The following is a 16,997-nucleotide window of genomic DNA, read 5'->3' as shown; positions in this document are numbered from 1 at the left end:
ACCCCACTTGATCATGGTGTATGATCCTTTTAATGTGCTGTTGGATTCTGTTTGCTAGTATTTTGTTGAGAATTTTTGCATCTATGTTCATCAGTGATATTGGCCTGTAGTTTTCTTTCTTTGTGACGTCTTTGTCTGGTTTTGGTATCACGGTGATGGTGGCCTCGTAGAATGAGTGTGGGAGTGTTCTTCCCTCTGTTATATTCTGGAAGAGTTTGAGAAAGATAGGTGTTGGCTCTTCTCTAAATGTTTGATAGAATCTGCCTGTGAAGCCATCTGGTCCTGGACTTTTGTTTGTTGGAAGATTTTTAATCACAGTCTCAATTTCAGTGCTTGTGATTAGTCTGTTTATATTTTCTATTTCTTCCTGGTTCACTCTTGGAAGGTTGTGCTTTTCTAAGAATTTGCCCATTACTTACACGTTGTCCATTTTATTGGCATAGAGTTGCTTGTCGTAATCTCTTATGATCCTTTGTATTTCTATGCTGCATCCCATAGGTTTTGGGTCATTGTGTTTTCATTGTCATTTGTTTCTAGGTATTTTTTGATTCTTTGATTTCTTCAGTGATCTCTTGGTTATTTACTACTGTATTGTTTAGCCTCCACGTGTTTGTATTTTTTCAGATTTTTTTCCTGTAATTGATGTCTAGTCTCATAGCGTTGTGGCTGGAAAAGATACTTGATACGATTTCAATTTTCTTAAATTTATGAAAGCTTGATTTGTGACCCAAGATATGATCTATCCTGGAGAATGGTCCATGAGCACTTGAGAAGAAATTGTATTCTGTTGTTTTTGGATCGAATGTCCTATAAATATCAATTAAGTGCATGTTATTTAATGTATCATTTAAAGCTTGTGTTTCCTTATTGATTTTCAGTTTGGATGATCTGTCCATTGGTGAAAGTGGGGTGTTAAAGTCCCCTACTATGACTGTGTTACCATCGATTTCCCCTTTTATGGCTGTTAGCATTTGCCTTATATATTGAGGTGCTCCTATGTTGGGTGCATAAATATTTACAATTGTTATATCTTCTTCCTGGGTTGATATCTTGTTCATTATGTAGTGTCCTTCTTTGTCTCTTGTAATAGTCTTTATTTTAAAGTCTGTTTTGTCTGATACGAGAATTGTCACTCCAGCTTTCTTTTGATTTCCATTTGCATGAAATATCTTTTTCCATCCCATTACTTTCAGTCTGTATGTGTCCCTAGGTCTGAAGTGGGTCTCTTGTAGACAGCATAAATACTGGTCTTGTTTTTGGATCCATTCAGCCAGTCTATGTCTTTTGGTTGGACCATTTAATCCATTTACATTTAAGGTAGTTATCGATATGTATGTTCCTATTACCATTTTCTTAATTGTTATGGGTTTGTTATTGTAGCTTTTTTCCTTCTCTTGTGTTTCGTACCTTAAAAAGTTCCTTTAGCATTCGTTGTAAAGTTGGCTTGGTGGTGCTGAATTCTCTTAGCTTTTGCTTGCCTGTAAAGGTTTTAATTTCTCCGTCAAATCTGAATGAGATCCTTGCTGGGTAGAGTAATCTTGGTTGTAGGTTCTTCCCTTTCATCACTTTAAATATGTCTGCCACTCCCTTCTGGCCTATGGAGTTTCTGCTGAAAGATCAGCTGTTAATCTTAAGGGGATTTCCTTGTATGTTATTTATTGTTTTTCCCTTGCTGCTTTTAATATTTTTGCTTTGTATTTAATTTTTGATAGTTTGATTAATATGTGTCTTGGCATGTTTCTCCTTGGATTTATCCTGTATGGGACTCTCTGTGCTTCCTGGACTTGATTGACTGTTTTCTTTCCCATATTAGGGAAGTTTTCAACACTAATCTCTTCAAATATTTTCTCAGTCCCTTTCGTTTTCTCTTCTTCTTCTGGGACCCATATAATTTGAATGTTGGTGCGTTTAGTGTTATCCCAGAGGTCTCTGAGACTGTCCTCAATTCTTTTCATTCTTTTTTCTTTATTCTGCTCTGCAGTAGTTATTTCCACTATTTTATCTTTGAGGTCACTTATCCATTCTTCTGCCTCAGTTATTCTGCTATTGATCCCTTCTAGAGAATTTTTTTTTTTTTTTTGGCGGTACGTGGGCCTCTCACTGCTGTGGCCTCTCCCGTTGCGGAGCACAGGCTCCGGATGCGCAGGCTCAGTGGCCATGGCTCACGGGCCCAGCCGCTCCGCAGTATGTGGGATCTTCCCAGACTGGGGCACGAACCCATGTCCCCTGCATCGGCAGGTGGACTTTAATTTCATTTATTGTGACTTTAATTTCATTTATCACTGTTTGTTTGCTCTTTAATTCTTCTATGTCCTTGTTAAACGTTTCTTGTATTTTCTCTATTCTCTTTCCAAGATTTTGGATCATCTTTGCTATCATTATTCTGAATTCTTTTTCAGGTAGACTGCCTATATACTCTTCATTTTTTAGGTCTGGTGAGTTTTTACCTTGCTTTTTCATCTGCTGTGTGTTTCTCTGTCTTCTCATTTTGCTTAACTTTCTGTGTTTGGGGTCTCTTTTTTGCAGGCTGCAGGTTCGTAGTTCCCGTTGTTTTTGGTGTCTGCCCCCAGTGGCTAAAGTTGGTTCAGTGGGTTGTGTAGGCTTCCTGGTGGAGGGGACTAGTGCCTGTGTTCTGGTGGATGAGGCTGAATCTTGTCTTTCTGGTGGGTAGGACCGCATCTGGTGGTGTGTTTTAGGGTGTCTGTGACTTTATTATGATTTTAGGCAGCCTCTCTGCTAATGGGTGGGGTTGTGTTCCTGTCTTGCTCGTTTTTTGGCTTAGGGTGTCTAGCACTCTAGCTTGCTGGTCATTGAGTGGGGCTGGGTCTTAGCGTTGAGATGGAGATCTCTGGGAGAGCTTTCGGTGTTTTATATATGTGGAGCTGGGAGGTTTCTGGTGGACCAGTGTCCTGAACTTGGCTCTCCCACCTCAGAGACAGAGGCCTGACACCCAGCTGGAGCACCAAGACACTGTCAGCCACACTGCTCAGAAGAAAAGGGAGAAAAAAAGAAAGAACGAAAAAAATAAATAAAATAAAGTTATTAAAATAAAAAATAATTATTAAAAATAAAAAAATTAAAAAGTAATTAAATAAAGAAAGAAATAAGAGAGCAACCAAACCAAAAAACAAATCAACCAATGATTACAAGTGATAAAAAGTATACTCAAACAACAAAAAACGGACAGACAGAGCCCTAGGACAAATGGTAAAAGCAAAACTATACAGACAAAATCACACAAAGAAGCATACATATACACACTCACAAAAAGGGAAAAAGGAAAAATTTATATATATCTATATATATATTAAAAAAAGGAGGAAGAGAGCAACCAAATCAATAAACAAATCTACCAATGATAATAAACTCTAAATACTAAACTAAGATAAACATAAAACTAGAAACAAATGAGATGCAGAAAGCAAACCCCAAGTCTACAGTTGCTCCCAAAGTCCACTGCCTCAATTTTGGGATGATTCGTTGTCTATTCAGGTATTCCAGTGATGTAGGGTACATCAAGTTAATGTGGAGATTTAATCCACTGCTCCTGAGGCTGCTGGGAGAAATTTCCCTTTCTCTTCTTTGTTCACACAGCTCCTGCGGTTCAGCTTTGGATTTGGCCCTGCCTCTGCGTGTAGGTCGCCTGAGGGCATCTGTTCTTGGCTCAGACAGGATGGGGTTAAAGTAGCAGCTGATTAGGGGGCTCTGGCTCACTCAGGCCGGGGGGAGGGAGGGGTACAGATGTGGGGCGAGCCTGCCGTGGCAGAGGCCAGTGTGACGTTGCAACAGCCTGAGGCACGCCATGTGTTCTCCCGAGGAAGTTGTCCCTGGATCACGGGACCCTGGCAGTGGCGGGATGCACAGGCTCCCAGGAGGGTAGGTGTGGATAGTGACCTGTGCTCGCACACAGGCTTCTTGGTGGCTGCAGCAGCAGCCTTAGCGTCTCACGCTGATGCTGACAGCCGCAGCTTGCACCCGTCTCTGGAGCTTGTTCAGGCAGTGCTCTGAATCCCCTCTCCTTGTGCACCCCAAAACAGTGGTCTCTTGCCTCTTCGGCAGCTCCAGACGTTTTCCTGGACTCCCTCCTGGCTAGCTGTGGCACACTAGCCCCCTTCAGGCTGTGTTCACGCAGCCAACCCCAGTCCTCTCCCTGGGATCTGACCTCCGAAGCTTGAGCCTCAGCTCCCAGTCCCCACCTGCCCCGGCGGGTGAGCAGACAAGCCTCTCAGGCTGCTGAGTGCTGGTCGACACCGATCCTCTGTGCGGGAATCTCTCCGCTTTGCCCTCTGCACCCCTGCTGCTGCGCTCTCTGTGGCTCCGAAGCTTACCCCTCGCCCACACCCCATGTGCACCAGTGAAGGGGCTTCCTAGTGCGTGGAAACTTTTCCTCCTTCACAGCTCCCTCCCAGAGGTGCAGGTCCCATCGCTATTCTTTTTTCTTTTGCCCTACCAAGGTATGTGGGGAGTTTCCTTGCCTTTTGGGAAGTCTGAGGTCTTCTGCCAGCGTTCAGTAGGTGATCTGTAGGAGCTGTTCCACCTGTAGATATATGTTTGATGTAATTGTGGGGAGGAAGGTGATCTCCACATCTTACTCCTCCTCCATCTTGAAGGTCTCCGAGTGCGGAGTCTTAATCACTGTGCCACCAGGGAAGTCCCTAGCGGGCCAGGTTTTAGCTGCAGCCCATTGCTTACTGACCCCTGGTATGGGGGGTGGAGGACAGCTTCATGCATGGCCCCCTATGGTTCACCAAAGCAGTCCTTTGGATATTCCAAGGACCACTGTCATTTCTTTAAGTGAAAAGATGAAGCTCAGCTGCAGGGAACCTTAGCATAGTGGTTCTAGAAGGTTGCCTCTGACTGATGCTGCTCTTTATTCCTGACTGCTCTGGTGGGGTGACCAGGAACCTAAGCTGTGCCACCCGGGGTGTGTGGTGGCTGAGCTGGAGGCTCTCAGCCACCCTCCCAGTTCCTATCCTGTGTCCCCTGTGGGGAGGTAGTAGGGAAGAGCATGGTGGAGAGAGGGCTGCTGTTCCTTGGCCTGTCCTCAGTTTTTTCAGAACACAGTGGCCCTCCATGTCTGAGGGTTCCACATTCGCAGATCCAACCAACAGTGGTTTGAAAGTATTTAGGGGAAAAAATTTCAGAAAGTTCCAAGAAGCCAAACTTGAATCAGCTGCACCAGCAACTATTTACATAGTATTTTCATTGTATTTACAACTATTTCCATAGCATTTACATTGTATTAGGGATTACCTGTAATCTAGAAATGATTCAAAGTATGTGGGAGGACATGCATAGGTTATATGCAAATACTTTGCCATTTTATATAAAGAACTTGGGTACCTGCAGATTCTGGTATTCCTGGGTTGGGGGGTGTTGTCCAATCACCACCCCCCCCCATTAAGGAACAGCTGTATTCCAAATTGAGGGCAATTTAGTAAGGTTTGGTTCCACTTTCATTTACTAGACTACATGAGACAAGAATGTGACTGTGATAGAAATAAAATAACATATCAAGTTGGACATCTGAGTTTCACCAGAAGCTGCATTGTTGAATATTTATCTCCATCCAAATTGCCACAGTGTATCAAGGGAACAATTACATATAATGAGTATTGTAAAATAAATTTTTACATCATAATTTTTCTGCTTTTGAATTATATTTTACCTTATTATTATTTTTAATATGTCAGTGCCAGGCTGCCAACTATCCATTTTGGGGAAAGGAAAGGTTGCCCTTTATCCTGAGATGGTGGCGTGCTTACATTTTTTGGTGCTAAATGTCCTTTCTCCTATGAAATCATGTTGGCAGTAGGTAGTAGTAGATTGATGTCCTCACTTGGCAAAATAAGAAAAAAAATTCATGAAAGTTTGTTATTCCTTGCTTCCACCTCACCTATTTTTGGATAATTTATCAGAGCATAAATTCTCAAGTCTGGAGAAATACAGCCTTAGATATCACACAGTCCACCCCTTCTTTGTAGAAGTTGAAACTGGCCCAGACAATGGAGTGACTTGTTCAAGATCACACAGATAGTAAATGGAAAACTAGAGAGAGTTCCCTGGTGGTCCAGTGGTTAGGACCCGGTGCTTTCACTGCTGGGGCCCGGGTTCGATCCCTGGTCAGGGAACTAAGATCCTACAAGCCATGAGGTATGGCCAAAAAACAAAACAAAACTAGAAACAAAACTAAACCAAGTGAGTTAACTTCTTTCCATCTTTCTAAGCTGCTAAAAAGCACTTTATTACCAAGAGCAAAGAAAGGATGTTGCACACGTGCTGGCTTAATTATGAGGCTCTCATGTATAACAGATGTTATTTTTATTGATGTATTATTGATGGGGTATTTTCTGTATCCACTGAATGGCAAGGACTACTAGTCTCCTGTGCTTCTTGCCACATCTATGCGTACACATGAGGACATTGTACTGATTACATAGCATGTAAATAACAAGGAAGTGTGGCTGAAGCACTGGAAATAGGCTTGAGGTGGTTATTTGGGTGGAAAATCTAACAATTCGGAAACTAACAGTAAGGGAGTCAAGAATCTTCTTATGAAATCTCCTGGGCTCAGGAGAGAACTCCCACAGTCAAATGCCAGTTTTTACCAAAATAGGAACCCTCACTTCTATATTAGTTAGCAGTTTTAGCCTTTCCAAGACAGTGTTTGGGTAAATATTGGGCACAGTCCATTAGCAATGAACAGGTGACACTGTGGTGGGAGGTTAGGGAATTGAGAGAAGCAGAAGCAAGACCTGTGGCTGGGGTGTGGAATGGGTATAGCAATCCCAGAAGCCATGTATTTCAAAACCAGTGTTGGATGCACAGGGCAGCTTCAGGTGAACTCCAAGTTCAGCCCTGGCACTATCCATCTCCACACCATGTTCTATTATTTCACTGCCTGTTGTCCCCTTTAAGAACTATTTTAAAATCACATTTAAAAAGCTTGCACTCGAGAGGTGCCAGGCTCCAAAAATACATAGAAGTAGACTTCAATGAACGAAACACAATCTCCATCACCTACAAACTGTAAATCACTGGATGTCTCCGGAGAGACAACCATTTGGACGTTCCAACCTCATCAATCCAGGGCATCCAATTACTAGGAGTACACACCACTGCCTCTCTTGTGGGATATTTATGTACAGTTGACCCTTGAACAACTCAGGGGTTGGAGATGTCAACCTCCTCACAATCAAAAATCCACGTATAGGGCTTCCCTGGTGACGCAGTGGTTGGGAGTCTGCCTGCCAATGCAGGGGACATGGGTTCGAGTCCTGGTCTGGGAAGATCCCACATGCCGCAGAGCAACTGGGCCCGTGAGCCACAACTACTGAGCCTGTGCGTCTGGAGCCTGTGCTCTGCAACAAGAGAGGCCTCGACAGTGAGAGGCCCGCGCACCGCGATGAAGAGTGGCCCCTGCTCGCCGCAACTAGAGAAAGCCCTCGCACAGAAACGAAGACCCAACACAGCCAAAAATAAATTAAAAAAACAAAACAAAACAAAAACTCACTAAAAAAAAAAAAATCCACGTATAACTTTACTCAGCCCTCTGTATCCACCATTTTGCATTCTCAGATTAAACCAACCTTGGATTGTGTAGTACTGCAGTATGAATTTAGTGAAAGAAATCCGAGTATAAATAAACACATGCAGTTAAAACTTGTGTTGTTTAAGGGTCAACGGTACTTTATTCTCCCAGTTAAGTGCAAGGCTTTCCTCAACAGCAGAGTGAATTTGCTTAGGAGGAGGAGAATAGATGAAGATGGCAAATAGCAAATCCAAAATGAGTACTTTTAATTTTCTTATACTTTTTTTTAACCCTAAGTAAAATATGTTGTTGAGTCTTTTTTTCATAACTGGTATGTGTTTACTATATTTAAATTATTTCACTACTAAATACGGTACATTTTGGATTCTAAAAGAGTGAAATGTTTCAGGACTTCTCATTTATTTAATTCAATATTTTGATTATCTTCTATGTGACAGGGTAGTCTTTTTCTACTATTTTTTAAACTTTGCTCCTTTTTGGTAAATGCCAAGGCTGGCGTGTTTGAATACACAACCCTTGCCCAGTTCTCTTGGAATCACTCTGTCACTAACCCCTAGTAGAAACTTCGAAGCTTCATTTTACATAGACTCTCACGTAAAGTTTTTCTTTTCAATTTTTCTTCCCCCAAACATACAAGCGATTTATCATATTGCCTGTGCTATTTTGAATTTACGTACGGTGCATTTATTGTCTGCTCCAGTCCTTACCTCTCAGTGGAAATTCAGTCTGCTAGGTCTGGGGTCGGCAAACTTGCTCTGCAAAGTGCTAGATGGTAAATGTTTTTGGCTTTGCGGGCAGCTGCTCAACTCTGCTGTTAGGAAGTGAAAGCGGCCGCAGACAATACATAAGCAAATGACCGTGGCTCTGTTCTAATAAAATTTTATGGACACTGAAATTTGAATTTCATATAATTTTCACGTGCCACAAAATCTGCTTCTTTTGATTTCTTTTAAGCCTTTTAAATAAACCTGAAAACCATTCTTAGGCTGTACAATAACAGGCAGCAGGAGGGCCGCAGTTAGTCAACCTCAACGTTAGAGGAGTCAAGCTGTCTCCTCTGGCAGGGATCAACACCTGACCCTGACCTCAGTGACTTCTCCCAACCACGTGTCCGGTCTCTAGAAAGTGGACTCCCGTTTTCAGGATTATAAGGGGGCATGAGGGCACTACACCATCACGAGTGCACGTCCTCCTTGGCAGGCCACTTTCAGCCCATTTAGGGTGTTAGGAGTCCCAAAAGGGCTTGCAAGGCACAACCGGGCTCGGGCTCCAGCGCAGGAACGCTCTGGAAACACCTCCAGGCCCCAAGGAGTCTGCGCTGCGGGGCGTCAGGCAGGTACTCACCGGGCGCCAGTTCGAGTGCTCCCAAGCAAAGCGGCACAGGCGATTGCCAAGCGCGCCTGTCACTAACCCGCCGCAACCCCCGAAGCTCGTTAACCGAGAGGCCCACGGCCCCTTCCCCCGTGCCCCTCCCGGGTGAGAGGCGGCGCAGCGTAGAGGTGGCCAACTTAGGGTTCTGTCCCACCCTGAGCGGACGCGGCGCCCGGGTCCGGCCGGCGTTGGATGGGGCGGGACTCCGACGAGCGTGGTTGCGCGCGCGCGCTCCTGCCCAGTTCAGCCCTTTCCCGTCCGGGGCGCGCGCGGCCAGGCCGGCCCCGGCGCGAGCCTGCGGCGCCCCCGTTCGGTTCCCGCTGGTTCGGCCGCCGCGCGCGCCGCCGTGCGCGCCGCCCGCGCTTCTGCAGTTGCGAAGCTGGCAGCAGGGGAGCCAATTAGCGCTCTGGGAGGCAGAGGCTACTTCCTTGTCTGACGGGCTGCGCGCTCCGGACAGCTCTGTCGGCCGCGGGGCGGGGCGGGGCACTGCGCGGAGCTGCTCTGCCTGCCTCTGCTCGTCCGGCTGCCCAGGGTGGACGCAGGTCCTTGAAGGCGCACCACTGCAAACCAGACAAAAAGAAACTCTGAGGCGCCCCGAGTGCCGGCTGGAGGGGCGTTCGGTTGGCTTTTTGTGCGTGGTCTTTAGAATCAGCCGCTCCAGGAAGAGAGATGTCGAAGCCGCCACCCAAACCGGTCAAACCAGGTAAGGAAGGTGCTCGCTGGGTCCCCGGTCCGCCGCCGTGCCCTGCGCTCCCTGCCACTTGGCAGGGCAGATCAGGCACGTACCCCGCCCCGAGCCTCACTTTCGATGCCACCCACCAGGGTGGGAGTTGTTAGTGTTGCTGCGTTCGCTGCAGGGGGCGGATCGTTTTGGATAGCAAGAAGATTTTCGAGGAATTTTTAAAATTTGATTTTTAAAGAGGTTTTGCAGCATTGTCATTCGCTGCAACTTTCCAGTCGACGTGATGGCTACGTCCCATTGAGATTTCCTGGAAGACAGGGCCATTGATCTCCCTTAGGAAAAAAATTAAATAAATGTCTTGAAATGGTTTTTTGGCCACTTCCTCTTTTTTTTTTTCAGTGTGTGTCGCTGTCAAGTTTGAGTTCTTGACCGGCCAAAGCGAACGGGAAGTGCGCTGTTGGTAGGGTGGGGTGGGTGAATGAGTCTCCGCAAATTGACCTCGAGATCTTGGGAAAAGCTTTTAGAAAACTGTACTCGAGATCCTGACTAGAAGAATCTAGGCTGCGGCAGAGTAATCTCAGCTATTACTATTCGGAAGTGTCACTTTATCATGCAGTACAAGTCGTTTGCCTCCACTCCCTCAGTGAATTAGGCGAGTTAAACTGGAGAGGGTGAGCTTACTAAGTTCCTCAAGCAGCTTTCTTGGCCGATAGTCCTTGTTCATTTTTTATTCGATCCTTGGAATATTTTCTGGGACATGGAGAAAGGAGAATTTAAAAGCGACTGAGGTATTTCAGTTCAACACTGTAATAAACTCTTTCGTGCATTCCTTGAGTAGGTAGTTACTGAAAACGTGGGAAATGGAAGAGAAGTGGCTCTTATATACTCTGAACTTTTTTCTTCCAATCTCATGCAACTTCATTCAGTATAGCACAGGCTGAAATTTATCCATTTACATCAAGTTTCGAAGTAACCTTGATTAGTAAGGAGTAATTTCAGTGATTAATTTTTTTCTTGATTTTTCTAAACTTTAGTCAAGCACTTCAACTTTCATGATTATCCAGTTTTCTTCCTTTACCATCATACAGTGGTAGTTTCCAATCATTTTATTTGAAAATTATGTACATACTCACATATGACATAGTCATTCACTGAGGACTTAAATTTTGCTGGGCTGGGTGTGACTTTGTTGGGACTTTGGCTCCGCTGTGAGCAATGGTGGAGAAAGGCTAGAAGTGGGCTCTGTGCTTCTTTAGATATGGATTCTGATGAGGAATTTGCATTTTAAGTGCGTTTGTAGGAGGCAGCAGCCTTCTAAACTCAGATGTAAATCAGGACCTCAAGTAACCAACAAAGAAGAGTTGTTCTTTGATAGCTAAACAGAGTACTTTATTTCAAAGAAGGTCCTGAGAAGCCGTTCATGAGGTTTTTCATCTCTAGACGTTAAGTGATGTCAGTGCTGTAGCAGGAGGGACATCAACGTGATGTGTATGTGTGTGTTTGCCCAGGTGTGGCTTAGGGATCACACGGCCATGGCCGTGCAAGCCCGGAATACCAACCAATAAGGCCACCGAGGAACTCCCTCACAAAGACTTTTTAAAAAGAGACTTTATTCTGAGTCTTGAGGTAAAGATGGGCCAAAAGATGTTGAATGAGATTTGGACTAGAATCCTCTTATTCTAAGCACGTTTGATAACCTTCCTCTGTAGTTGGAAGCCTGATGTCTGACCTTGACCAATTCTTTTAAATGGCTTATTGATTTTGGTGGTGGAAGTAAAGTGGCATAAATATTTCGCTTGTCTTGGGAAAATAAATTAGTGGGACTTTGAAGAAGCATATGTCAGTGTTTTGGGTTCTTTCATATTTACAGTAAAAACATCATAAACTTCAAAGATGTCACACATATGTTGCTTATATAACACCTTTGAGAGGGAAAAGGTTTTCACCTAAAATGATCTGAAGTTTTGTATAATTTTTTCTTCTCTGAATAAATGAATTAGTTAAAGGTGAGATATGGAGTTGGCTCGAGGTGTGCACATGAATAATTTTCCTTCATAAACTTGATGCTCTGTTAATACCTGATGGCAGAGTAAAGTCTGAGAAACATCTTGAAAATTCCAGAATGATGATGATGATGATTATAATAGTAATAGTTAACATTTATTTGGCCCTGAGTGTCAGGCATTGTGCCAAGTACTTTGTATGCTCTGTCTCATTTAATTGTTCTAATTTCCCTATGAGGTGGATTCTAATATCCCCATTTTATGGATGAAATAGGACTTAGTGAGGTTAAATAAACTTTGTAAGGTTTCAAAGCTAGGAAGTGGTTGGTTTGGCCTGGGAATGGAACAAATGCCTTAACTGGAGTCTATGCATTTTGGGCAGAGAAACCTGTGAGGGTTCTATTAGGTTGGACCGGGTTTACTTGGGCAGCCACCTTTATTAACTTATGCAGTTGTATTATTTGCATTTGCTTTGTATAGCTCCCCTCTTTAATTGGATCTGTATTAGACTATTTGACACTTAAAATTGTTTTTTAATTTTATATTGGAGCATAGTTGATTAACAATATTTGACACTTTTTGAGAGTAGAATAGTCTCTTGTTTGTAACTGCACAGCAACTAAACTTTGTATGTGTGGCAGTTATATAAAAAGTCTTGATACATAATAAAGTCTTTGTCTAGAAGAAAGCAGGGGAGACTGTGATTGGGCATATCTTGTAGCTTCACATTAAATAGCAAAGGCTGGAGGCAGTGTCTGTCCATCAACACGACTTCTGGAAGTAGTGGGGTCCCCTCCCTCTTGTGTTTTCAGCATTCCCATGGTTTGACTTCAGTGGGCCTAAGTGATGAGCTTTTCTGACATGCCTCTGTAAGGGAGAAAAAAACTTTTCCTCTACCCTCTTAGGTTTGCTATCTAGTTACTGTGAATTAACTGAATTTAACTTAACAAAAAGCAGATTAACAGGAGGAAAAGGCATACAAACTGAATTGATGTTTTAAATTTTATATGTATAAGGGCTATACAGAAAAGAAGTGAAAATCCAAAGAAGTGGTTAGACTTGGACGTTTGTATACCACTTTAAAAAGGGCAACACATTGTAGAGAAGTGACTAAAAGGAAAGAGGCGTTGAACTTCTGGGGGAGTAAATTGTGGGAAGGTAGAGATATGGGGAAACTAATGGAAAATAAGAGTTATTTTAGTAAGGTTTACTTATGCAGACTCATCTCTGTGCCATCTCTATCCCTGGTGATAAGGGTTCTTCTCCTCTGTCTTTAATGGGGGACCTACAGGAGGAGGATACCTTCATGGGGAATTTATGCCTTGCCTTCAGGCAGATTGGGGAGGGCTCAGAGTTCTTCCTGTGTCTGCTTGTTCTCAATTGCCTTCAACTCAAAATAATCCTTATGCCAAAGTGGCATATTTTGGGTTGACATGTTCTGATCCCCTTCACCTCATACTTCACGTCCAATGAAGACCATCGCCAAATTTGTCCTCACTTGCTTAATGGCCAGGGGAAGCAAAGTACGTGGGGTTGAGGAGAGGAAGAGAGTGGGCTTCGCACCCTTTTAGTGGGCTGATGGGAGCTATTAAGTCAAAATTCTTTATTGACTTGTCATTCATACTTCAATAAAGCTGGAGAAAAAAGATTCTCTATCAGATAAATTAAAGGACTTTGGGAAAAGAGCTTCAGACACCAGTATGGAGAGAGATTTCTGATTCTTACTGCATGGTACTCTATTGTATTTATTTAACCAGACCCATATTAAAATGTGCTTCGATTGTTTCCGCTCTTTTGTTATAACAAATAGTGTTACAACAACCTTGTTGCTTACCTGTGTGAGTATATCCAGAGGACAAAGTCCTGGCCGTGGGATTGTTGTGTAAGAGGGTATGTGCATTGCCATATTCACAGACATTTCTAAAATGCTCTCCAAAGAGGTTGTACTAATATACTTTCCTACCAAAACTGTGTGAGCACGCCTTACACAGAAAAATGACAACGCATGTGATAGGAGATATTATCAAAGTGTGGTCAGAGGTCTAGGAAGTACAAGGCAAGGAGCTTGAGGAAGCTGAAAAGGTGTCACAGAAGAGGGGAAAATTAAGCAGGGTTTTGAATGCTGAGTAAGAATTTGGTAGGCAGAAAAGAGGGAGAAGTCGTTTGACGTGGACAGAAATGAAATAACTTGACATGACGTCCTGCGCACATTTGATTGACTGCGTAGGAGCTGAGCTTCTCTCACAGAAGCCAGGGGGATTTGGTGTGGAACTGTGAACCAGAGAAATTTGCTCTGAATTAAAGAGAAAGCCATTTGCCTAGTGTAGCAGGTTGTAGAAAACAGTATTGCTCCACAGAGAAAGCAAGCATTTGAACTTCCACATGTGAGCCATCTACTCATGTGCTTATCTGTTTATTAGAGTGTTAACAAGAGCTGTGGGTGGTAGTTTGCAGAAATGAGTTAAAAGAGGGCCACAGCTTCAACTCACTTATACAAGTCACTGGTGGGACTGCTGAGGCCACCTCCTTTTTATTAGTTCTTGCCAGTTGTTTCCCACTCACTGAGTATCTGTAGAATTTTTAGAAAGTTGAGGCAGATCCCTCAACTTACTCTCGGGGTAAGAGTTAGGGGAGAGTTTTATATTTGTGCATTTTGATTAGCATGTTCAACTTGTTAGCATTCCTTAGAATTTGATAAATTACCTTGGTTTTATATTCTTGGAATGAAAGAATGTACTCATTCTTTTCTTTTTTTTTTAACCCCCCTGTGGACATGAATTTATTAGAGGAGCCAGGTCAGAGTGGGTACAAGTTGCAGGTTGAGAGGAAGGGGCAGGGGGCATGGGCAGCCCTGCCAGCCTGAAGCCAAGAGGACAGGAGGCCGGAGGGGGCACAGCCAGTAGAGCACTGAGTCAGCAGGCGAGCAGACAGGCTGTTCTTCACCCTCCAAGTGTCAGGGCTGAGGGCAGAGCAGCAGCTTCGAGAGAGTGTGGAGGATGTAGGTGCCTGGCTCCAGTTGCAGCTAGGTGGGCAGGACAGTGAGGAAGCCCCCCACCCCAGGGGTCTTCAGCCACTGAGAGACAAGCTTGGGAGGGAGGGCGGTGCCACTCAGGGTTTTGGGAAGGGCACTTGGGTAAGACGGGCAAAAGGTAGAGGTGGTGGCTGCAGCAAGAGGGCAAGCCACAGACGGGACAGTGGATGGCGAGAGGCCGGGGGTCCCGGAGTTGGGGGGAGGGATCTGAGGGTTCCTTCCCAGTCTGGTGCTCCTATTTCCCAGGGAACCTAAAAGCAATTTAAATTCAAATTCAGGAAGACCTTAGAGACCGATCTAGGGTCTCTAGACCAAGTTGATTCTCTTGCTGGAGGGTCTGCCTCCAGCCTCTTACAATGATCTGAAAGCAGCCCTAGAGAGTCTTTCTGGCATCCCTACACTCCAGGGATTTTCGTAGGCTCTGAGAAACTCATGGGTTCTATTTCAGGATTCTCTCTTCTAGGAGGAAAGGCTTGATTCAACTCTCTTGTATGAGACAAGGAAATTACTTCCACCTGGAGGGTGTTCTGGAGTAGCTGTTATCTTCTTGGAATTTCTTGACCCAATCCATGCCTAGGGGGAGGACCCCTCCAAATTCCAGCTCTCTGAGCATAGATGAGGGCAGCTAGAGGCTGAGAGAAGCTCCTCCAGGCTTTTGGCACAGTTGGCAGGTATCTCAAGAGTCCAGATTTGGAAGATTCCACAGCCTCATATTTCCTTTCTTGGAAACCAGACTCTTAGGACTATCTCTAAAATGTTGCCTATCCATGTTTACAGGGTTTGGGGGCTGCTTTTTGGGCCCATTGTTTTGATGAGTCAGTGCAGGTTTGTTGACAGTAGCCCTGGGAGGACCTAAACTGGTTTTTCAGGCAAAGAAACTGGCTGGGAAACATAGCAACAGACACCATTCCCTCCAAAGTTTGTTTCTGCAAGGTATACCAAACCCAAGATAATTTTCAACGTTGTTTTTCTGTTGAGGAGTAAATCATTCTCTGTTATTCGTCTGTACTCAGGTTCTAAATCTAAGACACTCAAGCAGCTGCTAACCACAACCTGGGCTTACGTTAAGCAGAGCCATGAAGTGGGAGTCTACTGCTTATGGTGACTGCCCACTTCCTCTTTCAGGGAGTCTGTCCCATCCATAGGGCTGCTTCTAGTTCATACCTAACACCTTGCCACTCTTGAGGGCCAATTCTGTACCTAAATATTGGGTCTCTGAATGGTCCTTGACACTGGTTTAGTAGGAGCTTTGTTCTCCATAATGGGTTCCTGCCCATTTCCTGATTCTTGGTTGGTATTGGGTCTCTCTGATGTTTTGACATCTAACCAGGCACTCTCTTGTTAACTAGCACTGGGCTATCTGCTGCCCTGAACCCTTGTCATTAGCTTGCTTGGACACATGCTCCATGTTGTACGGCCCTTTAGCTAACACACCCGTGCCTTTCCAACATGCTGTGACATTAAGATTGGCGTCGGTCTGTGTCTGCTCTTAGATGGATTTCCCCTGGGCCACCCATCCTTCAGACCTAACCTTTGGCAGACCTGAGTGCCATAGCCAGTTGTTGTTGGAGCTCTGATTTTGATACCCCTGGGACCAGGGCCACATGCCCAGAGAGCCTTATAATATCCCACTCAGGACCATCCTGGTTTTTGTTGCTGACATCACCTGGAACTTGGTTTCCTCTTCTCTTAGTTCCACGGGCCTCTGAGAATAAACTCACTGCTTCACATCTGATGAGTAAATTCACCTGCAGTATTAAACCAATCATTGATTTATCAAAATCCCCTTCCCCAATGTGCTTACATTAAAAAATAAGCTAAAAGTAAGATTCCTGAGAGAGAAATTCGCTTTTCAAATGAACTAGTCTTTAGTAATAGGAATTTAAGCATAAAGATGGGCTAATTAGGGCAGATATTCTAGGACCAAGCTGTGATCTGGAGGAGAGGGATGCAGAATATAGTATTGGGAAATGGACATTAGTTTTGGGGTGAAGTTCTGGTCCCAGTTTTTTTTTTTAATTTTTATTAACTTGCTAGGTCACTTTGATAAGCAGTCCCTAGACTACTCTGGGCCTCAGTTTTTCGTTTGATTCTAAATCTGATTCTGAATCTTTATTGCCTTAGACTGACTTTTCAGAGAATTCCGCAAATTTCTACATAATTTCATCCTGTGCTTTTTATAGAGCCCCTGGACATTTTCGATAAGCCCTACCCATCTTCCTGCTACTTCCAGTGTTCAGTGCCACGTGAATGCAAGCATGGAGGAATTAAATACTTTTTTTTTTTTTTTTTTTTTTGCGGTACGCGGGCCTCTCACTGCTGTGGCCTCTCCCGTTGCGGAGCACAGGCTCCGGACGC

General features: G+C 44.2%; 2 protein-coding genes across 16 annotated transcripts in view; one reads left to right on the top strand and one right to left on the bottom strand.

Moving 5' to 3' along the window:
* NMRK1 (nicotinamide riboside kinase 1) overlaps positions 1 to 9,120 on the bottom strand; it is a 59,725-nt gene extending 50,605 nt beyond the window's left edge. For 12 of the 14 annotated variants that reach the window (XR_008618219.1, XR_008618217.1, XR_008618221.1 and 9 more), the window contains exon 1: positions 8,897 to 9,120. The gene's annotated coding sequence lies outside the window, so the exon portion shown is untranslated. Of the gene's footprint in view, positions 1 to 8,259; positions 8,364 to 8,896 lie in introns of all 14 variants that reach the window. The other 2 variants (XR_008618220.1, XR_008618222.1) reach the window with 2 other exon arrangements.
* Positions 9,121 to 9,364: 244 nt separating this feature from the next.
* LOC102984490 (osteoclast-stimulating factor 1) overlaps positions 9,365 to 16,997 on the top strand; it is a 46,523-nt gene continuing 38,890 nt past the window's right edge. The window contains exon 1 of one of the 2 annotated variants that reach the window (XM_055087126.1): positions 9,365 to 9,626. Coding sequence is in view for 1 of the 2 variants with exons in the window: in XM_024126897.3 (XP_023982665.1) it covers positions 9,593 to 9,626 (34 nt within the window). In the remaining variant the exon portion in view is untranslated. The remainder of the gene's footprint in view (positions 9,627 to 16,997) is intronic. The other variant, XM_024126897.3, reaches the window with a different exon arrangement.

Source organism: Physeter macrocephalus, chromosome 9 (genome assembly GCF_002837175.3).
Source record: "Physeter macrocephalus isolate SW-GA chromosome 9, ASM283717v5, whole genome shotgun sequence".
NCBI classification, from domain to species: domain Eukaryota; kingdom Metazoa; phylum Chordata; class Mammalia; order Artiodactyla; family Physeteridae; genus Physeter; species Physeter macrocephalus.
Note: the sequence above shows the minus strand (reverse complement) of the source record. Positions and strands in the feature narration are given on the sequence as shown.